The sequence below is a fragment of the Xyrauchen texanus genome, chromosome 4 (assembly GCF_025860055.1).
Source record: "Xyrauchen texanus isolate HMW12.3.18 chromosome 4, RBS_HiC_50CHRs, whole genome shotgun sequence".
Lineage (NCBI taxonomy): Eukaryota > Metazoa > Chordata > Actinopteri > Cypriniformes > Catostomidae > Xyrauchen > Xyrauchen texanus.
The window spans coordinates 1,628,803-1,648,802 of NC_068279.1; the positions used below are offsets into that span (position 1 = coordinate 1,628,803).

A 20,000-nucleotide genomic window follows, 5' to 3' on the forward strand; every position below is an offset into this window, starting at 1 on the left:
TGAGACTGTGTGTTTGTGTGTGTGTGTGTGTGTGTGTGTGTGTGTGAGAGTGTGTGTGTGACGTGCAAAACACAATCTTTCTGTATTTTGTCGTCTAATCCATTCATTTCCAATGGCCGGTCATTTTTGACCGGGAACACAACAAGTGTAACAAATTGAAATAAAACTGAAAACAAAAAGAATTGACAATTTTCTTTTAAATGTTTTCGGACACCATGTGTGAACAAAGTCAAGGAATGTTTTTCAGCTCAAAATGACCATGACCCAACATAAATCACAAGCCTTTCTGGTGTCCTTGCACGCTTCATATGCATGTTATGGCTCATACACTTAATGTCACTTCCATTAATAGTCCATTAATGTAAATACAATTTTTGCTTTGAAACAAAATATGTTAAAAACAAACTACATCAATAAATAAAAACTGAGAGATGAGTCTCCAGTCAGGCTACAGTGATGGAAATGATGTCACAATTTTTGGACTTTATCAAGCATTGCTTTAAGGTGTTTAAGTAACGTCTCTCACCTTCTTCTCGTAGCGTGCGCAACTCGATCCTCATCTTCTGCAGCGCCTCCTCCAGCTCAGAACAGCGCGTTCGCTCTTTCTCCAGAGCCACTTTCATGTCGCTGTACGGTATGGGCACGACGGGCTGAGAAGACATCGCCGTCGCACCGTTAGCGGTAACACCCACCTCCTCGCGACGACGCCCAAATATACCCTTTGACAGAGGTACAGTTTATCAGTTGATACAATAAATAATAATACTGTATATTGGGTCGATACATAAGACGTACATTCAGCTGGTCATTATCTCAAAATAATGCATCGTTCTGTATTCCAGCGGGACATGACGGCCAATGCTATACATTTATAGTGTTTAACTCCTAATTATTTTAGGAATCCACCAATTCTGATCAAACAGGGCTGCTTTGCTGCTCGTGGTCATTTTTGACTGACACAGAACAGGTTTAACTTCTTTTTGTTTTGTTTTTTAAGAACCGATGGCATTTCTTCTTCCATAAACTGAGAATAATACCATTATGCACTTCTTTGGGGATTTTATCTTTCTTAGAGCCTTTTTACATATAAATAAGAAGAACACATGTGAATGAGTCCTGTATTGGGCAGACTGCTGCCATCTGGTGTGAAGTGTAAAAGGAATTAACTTGAAAATCCTGCAATGACAATAATAGCCAGTAGATGGCGGCAGTTTTCTGTGCAAACACAAACTGTGCAGTAATTCTAGACATTTCTCACATAGTTCATTTGTATGTGTGTGTGTATAATAATAATAATAATAATAATAATAAGTCCTTACATTTATATAGCGCTTTTCTAGGCACTCAAAGCGCTTTACATAGTATAGGGATGATGCGACGGCAGCCATAGTGCGCCAGAACACCCACCACACACCAGCTATTGGTGGGGAGGAGAGAATATATGTGTGTGTGTATGTATATATGTGTGTGTGTGTGTATGTATGTATATATGTGTGTGTGTCTGTGTATTTATATGTGTGTGTGTGTGTGTGTGTATGTATATGTGTGTGTGTGTGTATATGTATATACACACACCTAAAGGATTATTAGGAACACATACTAATACTGTGTTTGACCCCCTTTCGCCTTCAGAACTGCCTTAATTCTACGTGGCATTGATTCAACAAGGTGCTGAAAGCATTCTTTAGAAATGTTGGCCCATATTGATAGGATAGCATCTTGCAGTTGATGGAGATTTGTGGGATGCACATCCAGGGCACGAAGCTCCCGTTCCACCACATCCCAAAGATGCTCTATTGGGTTGAGATCTGGTGACTGTGGGGGCCATTTTAGTACAGTGAACTCATTGTCATGTTCAAGAAACCAATTTGAAATGATTCGAGCTTTGTGACATGGTGCATTATCCTGCTGGAAGTAGCCATCAGAGGATGGGTACATGGTGGCCATAAAGGGATGGACATGGTCAGAAACAATGCTCAGGTAGGCCGTGGCATTTAAGCGATGCCCAATTGGCACTAAGGGGCCTAAAGTGTGCCAAGAAAACATCCCCCACACCATTACACCACCACCACCAGCCTGCACAGTGGTAACAAGGCATGATGGATCCATGTTCTCATTCTGTTTACGCCAAATTCTGACTCGACCATCTGAATGTCTCAACAGAAATCGAGACTCATCAGACCAGGCAACATTTTTCCAGTCTTCAACTGTCCAATTTTGGTGAGCTCTTGCAAATTGTAGCCTCTTTTTCCTATTTGTAGTGGAGATGAGTGGTACCGGTGGGGTCTTCTGCTGTTGTAGCCCATCCGCCTCAAGGTTGTGCGTGTTGTGGCTTCACAAATGCTTTGCTGCATACCTCGGTTGTAGCGAGTGGTTATTTCAGGCAAAGTTGCTCTTCTATCAGCTTGAATCAGTCGGCCCATTCTCCTCTGACCTCTAGCATCAACAAGGCATTTTAAGCCCACAGGACTGCCGCATACTGGATGTTTTTCCTTTTCACACCATTCTTTGTAAACCCTAGAAATGGTTGTGCGTGAAAATCCCAGTAACTGAGCAGATTGTGAAATACTCAGACCGGCCCGTCTGGCACCAACAACCATGCCACGCTCAAAATTGCTTAAATCACCTTTCTTTCCCATTCTGACATTCAGTTTGGAGTTCAGGAGATTGTCTTGACCAGGACCACACCCCTAAATGCATTGAAGCAACTGCCATGTGATTGGTTGATTAGATAATTGCATTAATGAGAAATTGAACAGGTGTTCCTAATAATCCTTTAGGTGAGTGTATATGTGTATATATGTGTGTGTGTGTATGTATATGTGTGTGTGTGTATGTATATGTGTGTGTATATACGTGTGTGTGTGTGTATGTATGTATGTGTGTGTGTATATATGGGTGTGTGTGTGTATATATGTGTGTGTGTGTGTGTGTATGTATGTATATGTATATATGGGTGTGTGTGTGTATATATGTGTGTGTGTGTGTGTATGTATGTATATGTGTGTGTGTATATATGGGTGTTTGTGTGTATGCATGTGTACGTAAGTGTGTGTGTGTGTGTGTGTGTGTGTGCATGTGTATGTAAATGTGTGTGTGTGCATCCATCCATCCATCTTAACCGCTTATCCAAAGTCGGGTCGCGGGGGCAGCTGCTCCAGCAGGGGGCCCCAAACTTCCCTATCCCGAGCCACATTAACCAGCTCTGACTGGGGGACCGTGAGGTGTTCCCAGGCCAGTGTGGAGATGTAATCTCTCTACCTAATCCTGGGTCTTCCCCGAGGCCTCCTCCCAGCTGGACGTGCCTGAAACACCTCCCTAGGGAGGCGGCCAGGGGGCATCCTTACCAGATGCCCAAACCACCTCAACTGACTCCTTTCGACGCAAAGGAGCAGCTGCTCTACTCCGAGCTCCTCACGGATGACTGAGCTCCTCACCCTATCTCTAAGGGAGAAGCCCGCCACCCTTCTGAGGAAGCCCATTTCGGCCGCTTGTACTCGCGACCTAGTTCTTTCGGTCATGACCCAACCTTCATGACCATAGGTGAGGGTAGGAACAAAAATTGACCGGTAGATCGAGAGCTTTGCCTTCCGGCTCTCTTTTTGTGACAACAGTGCGATAGAGCGAGTGCAATACCGCCCCCGCTGCCCCGATTCTCCGGCCAACCTCCCGCTCCATTGTCCCCTCACTCGTGAACAAGACCCCGAGGTACTTGAACTCCTTCCCCACCTAGAGTACACACTCCATCGGTTTCCTGCTGAGAACCATGGCCTCAGATTTAGAGATGCTCATTCTCATCCCAGCCGCTTCACACTCGACTGCCAAGTGATCCAGTGAGAGCTGAAGGTCACGGACCGATGATGACATGGAGACAACATCATCTGCAAAAAGCAGTGATGAGATCCCCAGCCCACCGAACTGCACACATTCCCCACCCGGACTACGCCTCGATCCGGTCCATAAATATCACAAACAGGATTGGTGACAAAGCGCAGCCTTGGCGGAGACCAAGCCCCACATGGACCCCCACATGGAATGAACTCGACTTCGTGCCGAGGACCCGGACACAGCTCTCGCTTTGGACGTACAGGGATTGGATCGCCCTAAGAAGGGACCCCCCCACCCCGTACTCCTGCAGCACCTCCCACAGTCTCTCCCGGGGGACCCGGTCATACGCCTTCTCCAGATCCACAAAACACATGTAGACCGGATGGGCATACTCCCAGGCCCCCTCCAGGATCCTTGCGAGAGTCAAGATCTGGTCCGTCGTTCCACGGCCAGGACGAAAACCGCATTGTTCCTCTTCAATCCGAGGTTCGACAATCGGCCGAACCCTCCTCTCCAGCACCTTGGAGTAAACTTTACCAGGGAGGCTGAGAAGTGTGATACCCCTGTAGTTGGCACACACTCTCTGAGCCCCCTTTTTGAAGAGGGGAACCACCACCCCATTCTGCCACTCCTTAGGCACTGTCCCAGATTTCCATGCAATGTTGAAGAGGCGTGTCATCCATGACAACCCCTCCACATCCAAAGCTTTCAGCATTTCTGGTCAGATCTCATCAATCCTCGGGGCTTTGCCACTGCGGAGTTGTTTGACTACCTCGGGGTAGTCACTACCTTCCTTCCACCGCCCTGTGTGTGCATATGTACGTAAATGTGTGTGTGTGCATGCATGTGTACGTAAATGTGTGTGTGTGCATGTGTACGTAAATGTGTGTGTGTGCATGTGTACGTAAATGTGTGTGTGTGCATGCATGTGTACGTAAATGTGTGTGTGTGCATGTGTACGTAAATGTGTGTGTGTGTGCATGTGTACGTAAATGTGCGTGTGTATGCATGTGTACGTAAATGTGTGTGTGTGTGCATGTGTACGTAAATGTGTGTGTGTATGCATGTGTACGTAAATGTGTGTGTGTATGCATGTGTACGTAAATGTGTGTGTGTATGCATGTGTACGTAAATGTGTGTGTATGCATGTGTACGTAAATGTGTGTGTATGCATGTGTACGTAAATGTGTGTGTGTGTGCATGTGTACGTAAATGTGTGTGTATGCATGTGTACGTAAATGTGTGTGTGTGCATGTGTACGTAAATGTGTGTGTGTGTGCATGTGTACGTAAATGTGTGTGTGTGTGTGCATGTGTACGTAAATGTGTGTGTGTGTGCATGTGTACGTAAATGTGTGTGTGTGTGTGTGCATGTGTACGTAAATGTGTGTGTGTGCATGTGTACGTAAATGTGTGTGTGTGCATGTGTACGTAAATGTGTGTGTGTGTGCATGTATACGTAAATGTGTGTGTGTGTGTATGCATGTGTACGTAAATGTGTGTGTGTATGCATGTGTACGTAAATGTGTGTGTGTGCATGTGTACGTAAATGTGTGTGTGTGTATGCATGTGTACGTAAATGTGTGTGTGCATGTGTACGTAAATGTGTGTGTGTATGCATGTGTACGTAAATGTGTGTGTGTGTGCATGTGTACGTAAATGTGTGTGTGTATGCATGTGTACGTAAATGTGTGTGTGTGTGTGCATGTGTACGTAAATGTGTGTGTGTGATGCATGTGTACGTAAATGTGTGTGTGTGCATGTGTACGTAAATGTGCGTGTGTGCATGTGTACGTAAATGTGTGTGTGTGTATGCATGTGTACGTAAATGTGTGTGTGTATGCATGTGTACGTAAATGTGTGTGTATGCATGTGTACGTAAATGTGTGTGTGTGTGCATGTGTACGTAAATGTGTGTGTGTGTGTGCATGTGTACGTAAATGTGTGTGTGTGTGCATGTGTACGTAAATGTGTGTGTGTGCATGTGTACGTAAATGTGTGTGTGTGCATGTGTACGTAAATGTGTGTGTGTGTGCATGTGTACGTAAATGTGTGTGTGTGTATGCATGTGTACGTAAATGTGTGTGTGTGTGCATGTGTACGTAAATGTGCGTGTGTGTGCATGTGTACGTAAATGTGCGTGTGTGCATGCATGTGTACGTAAATGTGTGTGTGTGCATGCATGTGTACGTAAATGTGCGTGTGTGCATGCATGTGTACGTAAATGTGCATGTGTGTGCATGCATGTGTATGTAAATGTGCGTGTGTGTGTATGCATGTGTACGTAAATGTGCGTGTGTGCATGCATGTGTACGTAAATGTGCGTGTGTGTATGCATGTGTACGTAAATGTGTGTGTGTGTGTGCATGTGTACGTAAATGTGCGTGTGTGCATGCATGTGTACGTAAATGTGCGTGTGTGTGCATGCATGTGTACGTAAATGTGCGTGTGTGCATGCATGTGTACGTAAATGAGCCTGTGTGCATGCATGTGTACGTAAATGTGCGTGTGTGTGCATGCATGTGTACGTAAATGAGAGCGTGTGCATGCATGTGTACGTAAATGAGCGTGTGTGCATGCATGTGTACGTAAATGAGCGTGTGTGCATGCATGTGTATGTAAATGAGCGTGTGTGCATGCATGTGTACGTAAATGAGAGTGTGTGTATGCATGTGTACGGAAATGAGCGCGTGTGTGCATGCATGTGTACGGAAATGAGCGCGTGTGTGCATGCATGTGTACGAAAATGAGCGTGTGTGCATGCATGTGTACGAAAATGAGTGTGTGTGTGTGCATGTGTACGTAAATGAGCGTGTGTGCATGCATGTGTACGTAAATGAGAGTGTGTGCATGCATGTGTACGTAAATGAGAGTGTGTGCATGCATGTGTACGTAAATGAGAGTGTGTGCATGCATGTGTACGTAAATGAGCGTGTGTGCATGCATGTGTACGTAAATGAGAGTGTGTGCATGCATGTGTACGAAAATAAGAGTGTGTGTGTGCATGTGTACGTAAATGTGCGTGTGTGTGCATACATGTGTACGTAAATGAGAGTATGTGCATGCATGTGTACGGAAATGAGCGCGTGTGTGCATGCATGTGTACGGAAATGAGAGTGTGTGCATGCATGTGTACGTAAATGTGCGTGTGTGTGCATGCATGTGTACGTAAATGAGAGTATGTGCATGCATGTGTACGTAAATGCGCGTGTGTGCATGCATGTGTACGTAAATGAGAGTGTGTGCATGCATGTGTACGTAAATGAGCTTGTGTGTATGCATGTGTACGTAAATGTGTGTGTGTGTGTATGCATGTGTACGTAAATGATGTGTGTGTGTATGCATGTGTACGTAAATGTGTGTGTGTGTATGCATGTGTACGTAAATGTGTGTGTGTGTATGCATGTGTACGTAAATGTGTGTGTGTGTGTATGCATGTGTACGTAAATGAGCGTGTGTGTGTATGCATGTGTACGTAAATATGTGTGTGTGTGTATGCATGTGTACGTAAATGTGTGTGTGTGTGTATGCATGTGTACGTAAATGTGTGTGTGTGTATGCATGTGTACGTAAATGTGTGTGTGTGTATGCATGTGTACGTAAATGTGTGTGTGTGTGTGCGTGCATGTGTACGTAAATGTGTGTGTGTGCATGTGTACGTAAATGTGCGTGTGTATGCATGTGTACGTAAATGTGTGTGTGTGTATGCATGTGTACGTAAATGTGTGTGTGTGCATGTGTACGTAAATGTGCGTGTGTATGCATGTGTACGTAAATGTGCGTGTGTATGCATGTGTACGTAAATGTGTGTGTGTGTGTGTGCATGTGTATACGTAAATGTGTGTGTGATGCATGTATGCGTAAATGTGCGTGTGTGTGTATGCATGTGTACGTAAATGTGCGTGTGTGTGCATGTGTATGCGTAAATGTGTGTGTGTGTGTGTGCATGTATGCGTAAATGTAGTGTGTGTATGCATGTGTACGTAAATGTGTGTGTGTGTGTGCATGTGTACGTAAATGTGTGTGTGTGCATGTGTACGTAAATGTGCGTGTATGCATGTGTACGTAAATGTGCGTGTGTATGCATGTGTACGTAAATGTGCGTGTGTGTGTGCATGTGTACGTAAATGTGCGTGTGTATGCATGTGTGTGTGTGTGTGTGTGTGCATGTGTACGTAAATGTGTGTGTGTGCATGTGTACGTAAATGTGCGTGTGTGTGCATGTGTACGTAAATGTGCGTGTGTATGCATGTGTACGTAAATGTGTGTGTGTGTATGCATGTGTACGTAAATGTGCGTGTGTGTATGCATGTGTACGTAAATGTGTGTGTGTGTATGCATGTGTACGTAAATGTGTGCGTGTGTATGCATGTGTACGTAAATGTGTGTGTGTGTATGCATGTATGCGTAAATGATGCGTGTGTGTGCATGTAGTAGCGTAAATGTGCGTGTGTATGCATGTGTACGTAAATGTGCGTGTGTGTATGCATGTAATACGTAAATGATGCGTGTGTATGCATGTGTGCGTAAATGTGTGTGTGTGTATGCATGTGTGCGTAAATGTGTGTGTGTGTGTGCATGTGTATGCGTAAATGTGTGTGTGTGTATGCATGTATGCGTAAATGTTGCGTGTGTATGCATGTATGCGTAAATGTGTGCGTGTGTGTGCATGTATGCGTAAATGTGCGTGTGTATGCATGTGTACGTAAATGTGCGTGTGTATGCATGTGTACGTAAATGTGCGTGTGTGTGTGCATGTGTACATAAATGTGTGTGTGTGTGTGTGTGTGCATGTGTACGTAAATGTGTGTGTGTGCATGTGTACATAAATGTGTGTGTGTGTGTGTGTGCATGTGTACGTAAATGCGTGTGTATGCATGTGTACGTAAATGCGTGTGTGTGCATGTGTACGTAAATGTGTGTGTGTGTGTGCATGTGTACGGAAATGTGCGTGTGTGTGTGCATGTGTACATAAATGTGTGTGTGTGTGAATGCATGTGTACGTAAATGTGCGTGTGTATGCATGTGTACGTAAATGTGTGTGTGTGTGTGCATGTGTACGTAAATGTGTGTGTGTGTATGCATGTGTACGTAAATGTGTGTGTGTGTATGCATGTGTACGTAAATGTGTGTGTGTGCATGTGTACGTAAATGTGCGTGTGTATGCATGTGTACGTACATGTGTGTGTGAGTGTATGCATGTGTACGTAAATGTGTGTGTGCATGTGTACGTAAATGTGTGTGTGCATGTGTACGTAAATGTGCGTGTGTATGCATGTGTACATAAATGTGTGTGTGAGTGCATGTGTACGTAAATGTGTGTGTGAGTGCATGTGTACGTAAATGTGTGTGTGAGTGCATGTGTACGTAAATGTGTGTGTGAGTGCATGTGTACGTAAATGTGTGTGTGAGTGCATGTAATACGTAAATGTGTGTGTGAGTGCATGTATGCGTAAATGTGTGTGTGAGTGCATGTAATGCGTAAATGTGTGTGTGAGTGCATGTGTACGTAAATGTGTGTGTGAGTGCATGTGTACGTAAATGTGTGTGTGAGTGCATGTAATGCGTAAATGTGTGTGTGAGTGCATGTATGCGTAAATGTGTGTGTGAGTGCATGTGTATGCGTAAATGTGTGTGTGTAGTGCATGTATGCGTAAATGTGTGATGTGTAGTGCATGTGTGCGTAAATGTGTGTGTGTGCATGTATGCGTAAATGTGTGTGTGAGTGCATGTAATACGTAAATGTGTGTGTGTGCATGTATGCGTAAATGTGTGTGTGATGTGTGCATGTATGCGTAAATAGTGTGTGTGTAGTGCATGTATGCGTAAATGTGTGTGTGAGTGCATGTGTACGTAAATGTGTGTGTGAGTGCATGTGTACGTAAATGTGTGTGTGAGTGCATGTGTACGTAAATGTGTGTGTGAGTGCATGTGTACGTAAATGTGTGTGTGAGTGCATGTGTACATAAATGTGTGTGTGAGTGCATGTGTACATAAATGTGTGTGTGAGTGCATGTGTACATAAATGTGTGTGTGAGTGCATGTGTACATAAATGTGTGTGTGAGTGCATGTGTACGTAAATGTGTGTGTGTGCATGTGTACGTAAATGTGTGTGTGTGTGCATGTGTACGTAAATGTGTGTGTGTAGTGCATGTATGCGTAAATGTTGTGTGTGTATGCATGTAGTACGTAAATATGTGTGTGTGTATGCATGTATGCGTAAATGTGTGTGTGTGTATGCATGTATGCGTAAATATATGTGTGTGTGTATGCATGTAATGCGTAAATATATGTGTGTGTGTGTATGCATGTATGCGTAAATATGTGTGTGTGTGTGTATGCATGTATATGCGTAAATGTGTGTGTGTGTGTATGCATGTAGTACGTAAATGTGTGTGTGTGTGTATGCATGTATGCGTAATATGTGTGTGTGTGTATGCATGTATGCGTAAATGTGTGTGTGTGTATGCATGTATGCGTAAATGTGTGTGTGTGTGTATGCATGTAATGCGTAAATGTGTGTGTGTGTATGCATGTATGCGTAAATGTGTGTGTGTGTATGCATGTATGCGTAAATGTGTGTGTGTGTGTATGCATGTATGCGTAAATGATGTGTGTGTGTATGCATGTATGCGTAAATAGTGTGTGTGTGTATGCATGTGTGCGTAAATGTGTGTGTGTATGCATGTAATGCGTAAATGTGTGTGTGTGTGTATGCATGTGATGCGTAAATGATGCGTGTGTATGCATGTATGCGTAAATGTGTGTGTGTGTGCATGTAATGCGTAAATGTGTGTGTGTGTATGCATGTAATGCGTAAATGTGCGTGTATGCATGTATGCGTAAATGTGTGTGTGTGTGTATGCATGTAATGCGTAAATGTGTGTGTGTGTATGCATGTAATGCGTAAATGTGCGTGTATGTATGCATGTATGCGTAAATGTGTGTGTGTGTATGCATGTATGCGTAAATGTGTGTGTATGTGTGTATGCGTAATGTGCGTAAATATGCGTAGTATGTATGTGTGTATGCATGTATGCGTAAATGTGTGTGTGTGTGTATGCATGTGTATGCGTAAATGTAATGTGTGTGTGTATGCATGTATGCGTAAATGTGTGTGTGTATGTATGTGTGCATGTAATGCGTAAATGTGTGTGTGTATGCATGTAATGCGTAAATGTGTGTGTGTATGCATGTAATGCGTAAATGTGTGTGTGTGTATGCATGTATGCGTAAATGTGTGTGTGTGTATGCATGTATGCGTAAATGTGTGTGTGTATGCATGTGATGCGTAAATGTGTGTGTGTATGCATGTGTGCGTAAATGTGTGTGTGTGTATGCATGTATGCGTAAATGTGTGTGTGTATGCATGTAATGCGTAAATAGTGTGTGTGTATGCATGTAATGCGTAAATGTGTGTGTATGCATGTGTACGTAAATGTGTGTGTGTGTATGCATGTATGCGTAAATGATGCGTGTGTATGCATGTATGCGTAAATGTGTGTGTGTATGCATGTATGCGTAAATGTGTGATATGCGTAAATGTGTGTGTGTGTGCATGTAATGCGTAAATGTGCGTGTGTATGCATGTGTCACGTAAATGTGTGTGTGTGTGTGCATGTAATGCGTAAATGTGTGTGTGTGTATGCATGTATGCGTAAATGTGTGTGTGTGTATGCATGTATGCGTAAATGTGTGTGTGTGTGCATGTGTATGCGTAAATGTGTGTGTGTGTATGCATGTATGCGTAAATGTCGTGTGTGTATGCATGTGTGCGTAAATGTGTGTGTGTATGCATGTGTGCGTAAATGTGTGTGTGTGTATGCATGTGTGCGTAAATGTGTGTGTGTATGCATGTATGCGTAAATAATGTGTGTGTGTATGCATGTGTAATGCGTAAATGTGCGTGATGTGTGTATGCATGTATGCGTAAATATGTGTGTGTGTGTATGCATGTATGCGTAAATGTGCGTGTGTGTATGCATGTATGCGTAAATGTGTGTGTGTGTATGCATGTGCGTAAATAGTGTGTGTATGCGTATATGCGTAAATGTGTGTGTGTGTGCATGTATGCGTAAATGTGCGTGTGTGTGTATGCATGTATGCGTAAATGTGTGATGTGTATGCATGTGTACGTAAATGTGCGTGTGTATGCATGTAATGCGTAAATGTGTGTGTGTATGCATGTATGCGTAAATGTGTGTGTGTGTATGCATGTAGTGCGTAAATGTGCGTGTGTATGCATGTAATGCGTAAATAGTGTGTGTGTATGCATGTATGCGTAAATGTCGTGTGTGTATGCATGTATGCGTAAATGTGTGTGTGTGTGTGCATGTATGCGTAAATAGTGCGTGTGTGTATGCATGTATGCGTAAATGTGTGTGTGTATGCATGTATGCGTAAATGTGTGTGTGTGTGTATGCATGTATGCGTAAATGTGCGTGTGTGTATGTATGCGTAAATATGTGTGTGTGCATGTATGCGTAAATGTGTGTGTATGCATGTATGCGTAAATGTGTGTGTGTGTATGCATGTGTGCGTAAATGTGCGTGTGTGCATGTGCATGTATGCGTAAATGTGCGTGTGTGTATGCATGTAATGCGTAAATGTGCGTATGTATATGCATGTAATGCGTAAATGTGCGTGTGTGTATGCATGTATGCGTAAATACGTGTGTGTGATGCATGTATGCGTAAATGTGTGTGTGTATGCATGTAATACGTAAATGATGCGTGTGTGTATGCATGTAATGCGTAAATGTGATGTGTGTATGCATGTATACGTAAATGTGTGTGTGTATGCATGTATGCGTAAATAGTGTGTGTGTATGCATGTATGCGTAAATGTGCGTGTGTATGCATGTGCGTAAATGTGTGTATGCGTGAATGCGTAAATGTGCGTGTGTATGCATGTATGCGTAAATGTGCGTGTGTGTGTATGCATATGTATGCGTAAATAATGCGTGTGTATGCATGTATGCGTAAATGTGCGTGTGTGTATGCATGTATGCGTAAATGTGTGTGTGTGTATGTCGTAAATGTGTATGCGTATAATGTGTCGTGTGTGTATGCATGTATGCGTAAATGATGTGTGTGTGTATGCATGTGTACGTAAATAGTGCGTGTGTGTATGCATGTATGCGTAAATGTGTGTGTGTGTATGCATGTATGCGTAAATATGTGTGTGTGTGCATGTAATACGTAAATAGTGTGTGTGTGTATGCATGTAATGCGTAAATGTGTGTGTGTGTATGCATGTAATGCGTAAATGTGTGTGTGTATGTATGTGCATGCGTATATGCATGTAAATGTGCGTGTGTATGCATATGCGTAAATGTGTGTGTATGCATGTAATGCGTAAATGTGCGTGTGTATGCATGTATGCGTAAATGTGTGTGTGTGTGTATGCATGTATGCGTAAATGTGTATTGTGTGTGTATGCATGTATGCGTAAATGATGTGTGTGTGTATGCATGTAATGCGTAAATGTGTGTGTGTGTATGCATGTATGCGTAAATATGCGTGTGTATGCATGTATGCGTAAATAATGTGTGTGTGTGCATGTATGCGTAAATGTGTGTGTGTGTATGCATGTAATACGTAAATGTGCGTGTGTGTGTGCATGTATGCGTAAATATGTGTGTGTGTATGCATGTATGCGTAAATGTGTGTGTGTGTATGCATGTAGTACGTAAATGTGTGTGTGTGTGCATGTATATGCGTAAATATGCGTGTGTATGCATAATATGCGTAAATATGTATGTATGTGTATGCATGTATGCGTAAATAATGTGTGTGTGTGTGCATGTATGCGTAAATGTGTGTGTGTGTATGCATGTATGACGTAAATGTGCGTGTGTGTGTATGCATGTATACGTAAATAATGTGTGTGTGTGCATGTAATGCGTAAATGTGTGTGTGTATGCATGTATGCGTAAATGTGTGTGTGTGTATGCATGTATGCGTAAATATGTGTGTGTGTATGTATGCGTAAATGTGTGTGTGTATGTGTGCATGTATGCGTAAATAGTGTGTGTGTGTGCATGTATGCGTAAATGTGTGTGTGTGTATGCATGTATGCGTAAATGTTGTGTGTGTATGCATGTATGCGTAAATGTGTGTGTGTGTATGCATGTATGCGTAAATGTGTGTGTGTATGCATGTATGCGTAAATGTGTGTGTGTGTGTGTATGCATGTGTACGTAAATGTGCGTGTGTGTATGCATGTGTGCGTAAATATGTGTGTGTGTGTATGCATGTATGCGTAAATGATGTGTGTGTGTGTGTGTGCATGTATGCGTAAATATGTGTGTGTGTATGCATGTATGCGTAAATGTGCGTGTGTGTGTATGCATGTGTACGTAAATGTGTGTGTGTGTATGCATGTATGCGTAAATATGTGTGTGTGTATGCATGTGATGCGTAAATGTGTGTGGTGTATGCATGTAATGCGTAAATGTGATGTGTGTATGCATGTATGCGTAAATGTGTGTGTGTATGCATGTGTATGCGTAAATGTGTGTGTGTGTGTATGCATGTATGCGTAAATAGTGCGTGTGTGTATATGCATGTGTGCGTAAATGTGTGTGTGTGTGTATGCATGTATGCGTAAATATGTGTGTGTGTGTATGCATGTGTATGCGTAAATAGTGTGTGTGTGTATGCATGTAATGCGTAAATGTGTGTGTGTGTGTATGCATGTATGCGTAAATAGTGTGTGTGTATGCATGTGTGCGTAAATATGTGTGTGTGTATGCATGTATGCGTAAATAGTGTGTGTGTGTATGCATGTATGCGTAAATGTGTGTGTGTGTGTATGCATGTAATGCGTAAATGTGTGTGTGTGTATGCATGTATGCGTAAATGTGTGTGTGTGTGTATGCATGTAATGCGTAAATGTGTGTGTGTATGTATGCATGTGATACGTAAATGTGCGTGTGTGTATGCATGTAATGCGTAAATGTGTGTGTGTGTGTATGCATGTATGCGTAAATATGCGTGTGTGTGCATGTATGCGTAAATAGTGTGTGTGTGTATGCATGTATGCGTAAATATGTGTGTGTGTATGCATGTATGCGTAAATGTGTGTGTGTATGCATGTATGCGTAAATGTGTGTGTGTGTATGCATGTATGCGTAAATATGTGTGTGTGTATGCATGTATGCGTAAATAGTGTGTGTGTATGTGCATGTATGCGTAAATAGTGTGTGTGTATGCATGTGTGCGTAAATGTGTGTGTGTGTATGCATGTATGCGTAAATGTGTATGTGTGTGTGTATGCATGTGATGCGTAAATGTGCGTGTGTGTATGCATGTGTATGCGTAAATGTGTGTGTGTGTATGCATGTATGCGTAAATGTGTGTATGTATGCATGTATGCGTATGTATGCGTAAATGTGTATGTGTGTGTGTATGCATGTATGCGTAAATGTGTGTGTGTGTATGCATAGTATGCGTAAATGTGTGTGTGTGTGTGCATGTATGCGTAAATGTGTGTGTGTGCATGTATATGCGTAAATATGTGTGTGTGTATGCATGTATGCGTAAATGTGTGTGTGTGTAGTGTATGCATGTATGCGTAAATGTGTGTGTGTGTATGCATGTATGCGTAAATGTGTGTGTGTGTGCATGTATGCGTAAATATGCGTGTGTGTGTATGCATATATGCGTAAATGTGTGTATGCGTATATATGTAATGTGTGTGTATGTATGCATGTATGCGTAAATGTGTGTGTGTGTATGCATGTATGCGTAAATGTGTGTGTGTGTGCATGTATGCGTAAATATGTGTGTGTGTGTGTGCATGTATGCGTAAATGGTGTGTGTGTGTATGCATGTATGCGTAAATGGCGTGTGTGTGTATGCATGTGTACGTAAATGTGTGTGTGTGTATGCATGTATATGCGTAAATGTGTGTGTGTGTATGCATGTATGCGTAAATAATGTGTGTGTGTGTATGCATGTATGCGTAAATGTGTGTGTGTGTATGCATGTATGCGTAAATATGTGTGTGTGTGTGTGTGTATGCATGTATACGTAAATGTGTGTGTGTGTATGCATGTGTATGCGTAAATATGTGTGTGTGTGTGTGTATGCATGTATGCGTAAATGTGTGTGTGTGTATGCATGTATGCGTAAATATGTGTGTGTATGCATGTATGCGTAAATGTGTGTGTGTGTGTATGCATGTATGTGTACGTAATATGTGTGTGTGTGTATGCATGTATGCGTAAATGTGTGTGTGTGTATGCATGTATGCGTAAATGTGTGTGTGTGTATGCATGTATATGCGTAAATGTGTGTGTGTATGCATGTGTACGTAAATGTGTGTGTGTGTGTGTATGCATGTAATGCGTAAATGTGTGTGTGTGTGTATGCATGTATGCGTAAATGTGTGTGTGTGTATGCATGTATGCGTAAATGTGTGTGTGTGTATGCATGTATGCGTAAATGTGTGTGTGTATGCATGTATGCGTAAATGTGTGTGTGTATGCATGTATGCGTAAATATGTGTGTGTGTGTATGCATGTATGCGTAAATGTGTGTGTGTGTGTGTATGCATGTATGCGTAAATATGTGTGTGTGTGTATGCATGTATGCGTAAATGTCGTGTGTGTATGCATGTATACGTAAATGTGTGTGTGTGTGTGCATGTGTATGCGTAAATGTGTGTGTGTGCATGTATGCGTAAATGTGTGTGTGTATGCATGTATGCGTAAATGTGTGTGTGTGTGTGCATGTGTACGTAAATGTGTGTGTGTATGCATGTAATGCGTAAATGTGTGTGTGTGTATGCATGTAATGCGTAAATGTGTGTGTGTGTATGCATGTGTGCGTAAATGTGTGTGTGTATGCATGTATGCGTAAATGTGTGTGTGTGTGTATGCATGTATGCGTAAATGTGTGTGTGTGTGTGCATGTGTAATGCGTAAATGTGTGTGTGTGTATGCATGTATGCGTAAATGATGTGTGTGTATGCATGTATGCGTAAATAGTGTGTGTGTATGCATGTATGCGTAAATATGTGTGTGTGTGCATGTATGCGTAAATGTGTGTGTGTGTATGCATGTATGCGTAAATATGTGTGTGTGTGTATGCATGTGTATGCGTAAATGTATGTGTGTGTGCATGTATGCGTAAATATGTGTGTGTGTGCATGTATGCGTAAATAGTGTGTGTGTATGCATGTATGCGTAAATGTGTGTGTGTGTGCATGTATGCGTAAATGTGTGTGTGTATGCATGTATGCGTAAATGTGTGTGTGTATGCATGTATGCGTAAATGTGTGTGTGTAGTGCATGTATGCGTAAATGTGTGTGTAGTGCATGTGTACGTAAATGTGTGTGTGATGCATGTATGCGTAAATGTGTGTGTGTGTGCATGTATGCGTAAATGTGTGTGTATGCATGTATGCGTAAATGTGTGTGTGTGTATGCATGTATGCGTAAATGTGTGTGTGTGTGCATGTATGCGTAAATATGTGTGTGTATGCATGTATGCGTAAATAGTGTGTGTGTATGTGCATGTATACGTAAATATGTGTGTGTGTATGCATGTAATGCGTAAATAGTGTGTGTGTGTATGCATGTATGCGTAAATGTGCGTGTGTGTATGCATGTATGCGTAAATATGTGTGTGTGTGTATGCATGTATGCGTAAATAGTGCGTGTGTATGCATGTATGCGTAAATGTGTGTGTGTGTGTATGCATGTATGCGTAAATATGCGTGTGTATGCATGTAATGCGTAAATATGTGTGTGTGTGTATGCATGTATGCGTAAATGTGTGTGTGTATGCATGTATGCGTAAATGTATGTGTGTATGTGTATGCATGTATGTACGTAAATGTATGTGTGTGTGTATGCATGTATATGCGTAAATGTGTGTGTGTGTATGCATGTATGCGTAAATATGTGATGTGTGTGTGTATGCATGTATGCGTAAATGTGCGTGTGTGTATGCATGTATGCGTAAATATGTGTGTGTGTGTGCATGTATGCGTAAATGATGTGTGTGTATGCATGTATGCGTAAATGTGTGTGTGTGTATGCATGTATGCGTAAATAGTGCGTGTGTGTATGCATGTATGCGTAAATAATGTCGTGTGTATGCATGTATGCGTAAATGTGCGTGTGTGTATGCATGTATGCGTAAATGATGTGTATGTATGCATGTATGCGTAAATGTATGTGTGTGTATGCATGTATGCGTAAATGTGTGTGTGTGTGCATGTATGCGTAAATGTGTGTGTGTGTGTGCATGTATGCGTAAATGTGTGTGTGTGTATGCATGTATGCGTAAATGATGTGTGTGTATGCATGTAATGCGTAAATGTGTGTGTGTGTGTATGCATGTATGCGTAAATGTGTGTGTGTATGCATGTGTGCGTAAATGTGTGTGTGTGTGTGCATGTATGCGTAAATAGTGCGTGTGTATGCATGTATGCGTAAATGTGTGTGTGTGTATGCATGTATGCGTAAATAGTGTGTGTGTGTATGCATGTGTATGCGTAAATATATGTGTGTGTGTGCATGTATGCGTAAATGTGCGTGTGTGTGTGCATGTAATGCGTAAATGTGTGTGTATGTATGCATGTATGCGTAAATATATGTGTGTGTGTATGCATGTATGCGTAAATGTATGTGTGTGTGTATGCATGTATGCGTAAATGTGTGTGTGTGTATGCGTATGTATGCGTAAATGTGTGTGTGTGTATGCATGTATGCGTAAATGTGTGTGTGTGTGTATGCATGTGTACGTAAATGTGTGTGTGTGTATGCATGTATGCGTAAATGTGTGTGTGTGTATGCATGTATGCGTAAATGTGTGTGTGTGTATGCATGTATGCGTAATATGTGTGTGTGTGTGTGTGCATGTATGCGTAAATGTGTGTGTGTGTATGCATGTATGCGTAAATGTGTGTGTGTGTGTGTATGCATGTATGCGTAAATGTGTGTGTGTGTATGCATGTATGCGTAAATGTGTGTGTGTGTGTATGCATGTATGCGTAAATGTGTGTGTGTGTGTGTATGCATGTATGCGTAAATGTGTGTGTGTGTATGCATGTATGCGTAAATGTGTGTGTGTGTGTATGTGTATGCATGTATGCGTAAATAGTGTGTGTGTGTATGCATGTAATGCGTAAATGTGCGTGTGTATGCATGTGATGCGTAAATGTGTGTGTGTGTGTGTGCATGTATGCGTAAATGTGTGTGTGTGTATGCATGTATGCGTAAATGTGTGTGTGTGTGTATGCATGTGTATGCGTAAATGTGTGTGTGTGTGTATGCATGTATGCGTAAATATGTGTGTGTGTGTATGCATGTATGCGTAAATGTGTGTGTGTATGCATGTGTATGCGTAAATATGTGTGTGTGTATGCATGTATGCGTAAATGTGTGTGTGTGTGTGTATGTGTGCATGTATGTATGCGTAAATGTATGTGTGTATGTGTGTGTGTATGCATGTATGCGTAAATGTGTGTGTGTGTATGCATGTATGCGTAAATGTGTGTGTGTGTATGCATGTAATGCGTAAATATGTGTGTGTGTATGCATGTATGCGTAAATATGTGTGTGTGTGTATGCATGTAATGCGTAAATGTGTGTGTGTGTGTATGCATGTATGCGTAAATGATGTGTGTGTGTATGCATGTATGCGTAAATAGTGTGTGTGTGTATGCATGTATGCGTAAATGTGTGTGTGTGTATGCATGTATGCGTAAATGTGTGTGTGTGTGTGCATGTAATGCGTAAATGTGTGTGTGTGTATGCATGTATGCGTAAATGTGTGTATGTGTGTGCATGTGTAATGCGTAAATGTGTGTGTGTATGCATGTATGCGTAAATATGTGTGTGTGTATGCATGTATGCGTAAATGTGTGTGTGTATGCATGTATGCGTAAATATGTGTGTGTGTGTGTGCATGTATGCGTAAATGTGTGTGTGTATGCATGTATATGCGTAAATGTGTGTGTGTGTATGCATGTATGCGTAAATGTGTGTGTGTGTGCATGTAATGCGTAAATGTGTGTGTGTGTGCATGTATGCGTAAATGTGTGTGTGTGTGTATGCATGTATACGTAAATGTGTGTGTGTGTAATGCATGTGTGCATGTGTATGTAATATGTGTGTGTATGCATGTATGCGTAAATGATGTGTGTGTATGCATGTA

The 20,000-nt window shown here is 42.0% G+C and overlaps 1 protein-coding gene across 1 annotated transcript in view; it reads right to left on the bottom strand.

The window, feature by feature from the left end:
* The window catches only part of cita (citron rho-interacting serine/threonine kinase a), a 147,557-nt gene that overhangs the window by 25,362 nt on the left and 102,195 nt on the right, over positions 1 to 20,000 (bottom strand). Inside the window, exon 31 of the mRNA XM_052125463.1 lies at positions 527 to 719. Within this exon, the coding sequence (XP_051981423.1) occupies positions 527 to 719 (193 nt within the window). The remainder of the gene's footprint in view (positions 1 to 526; positions 720 to 20,000) is intronic.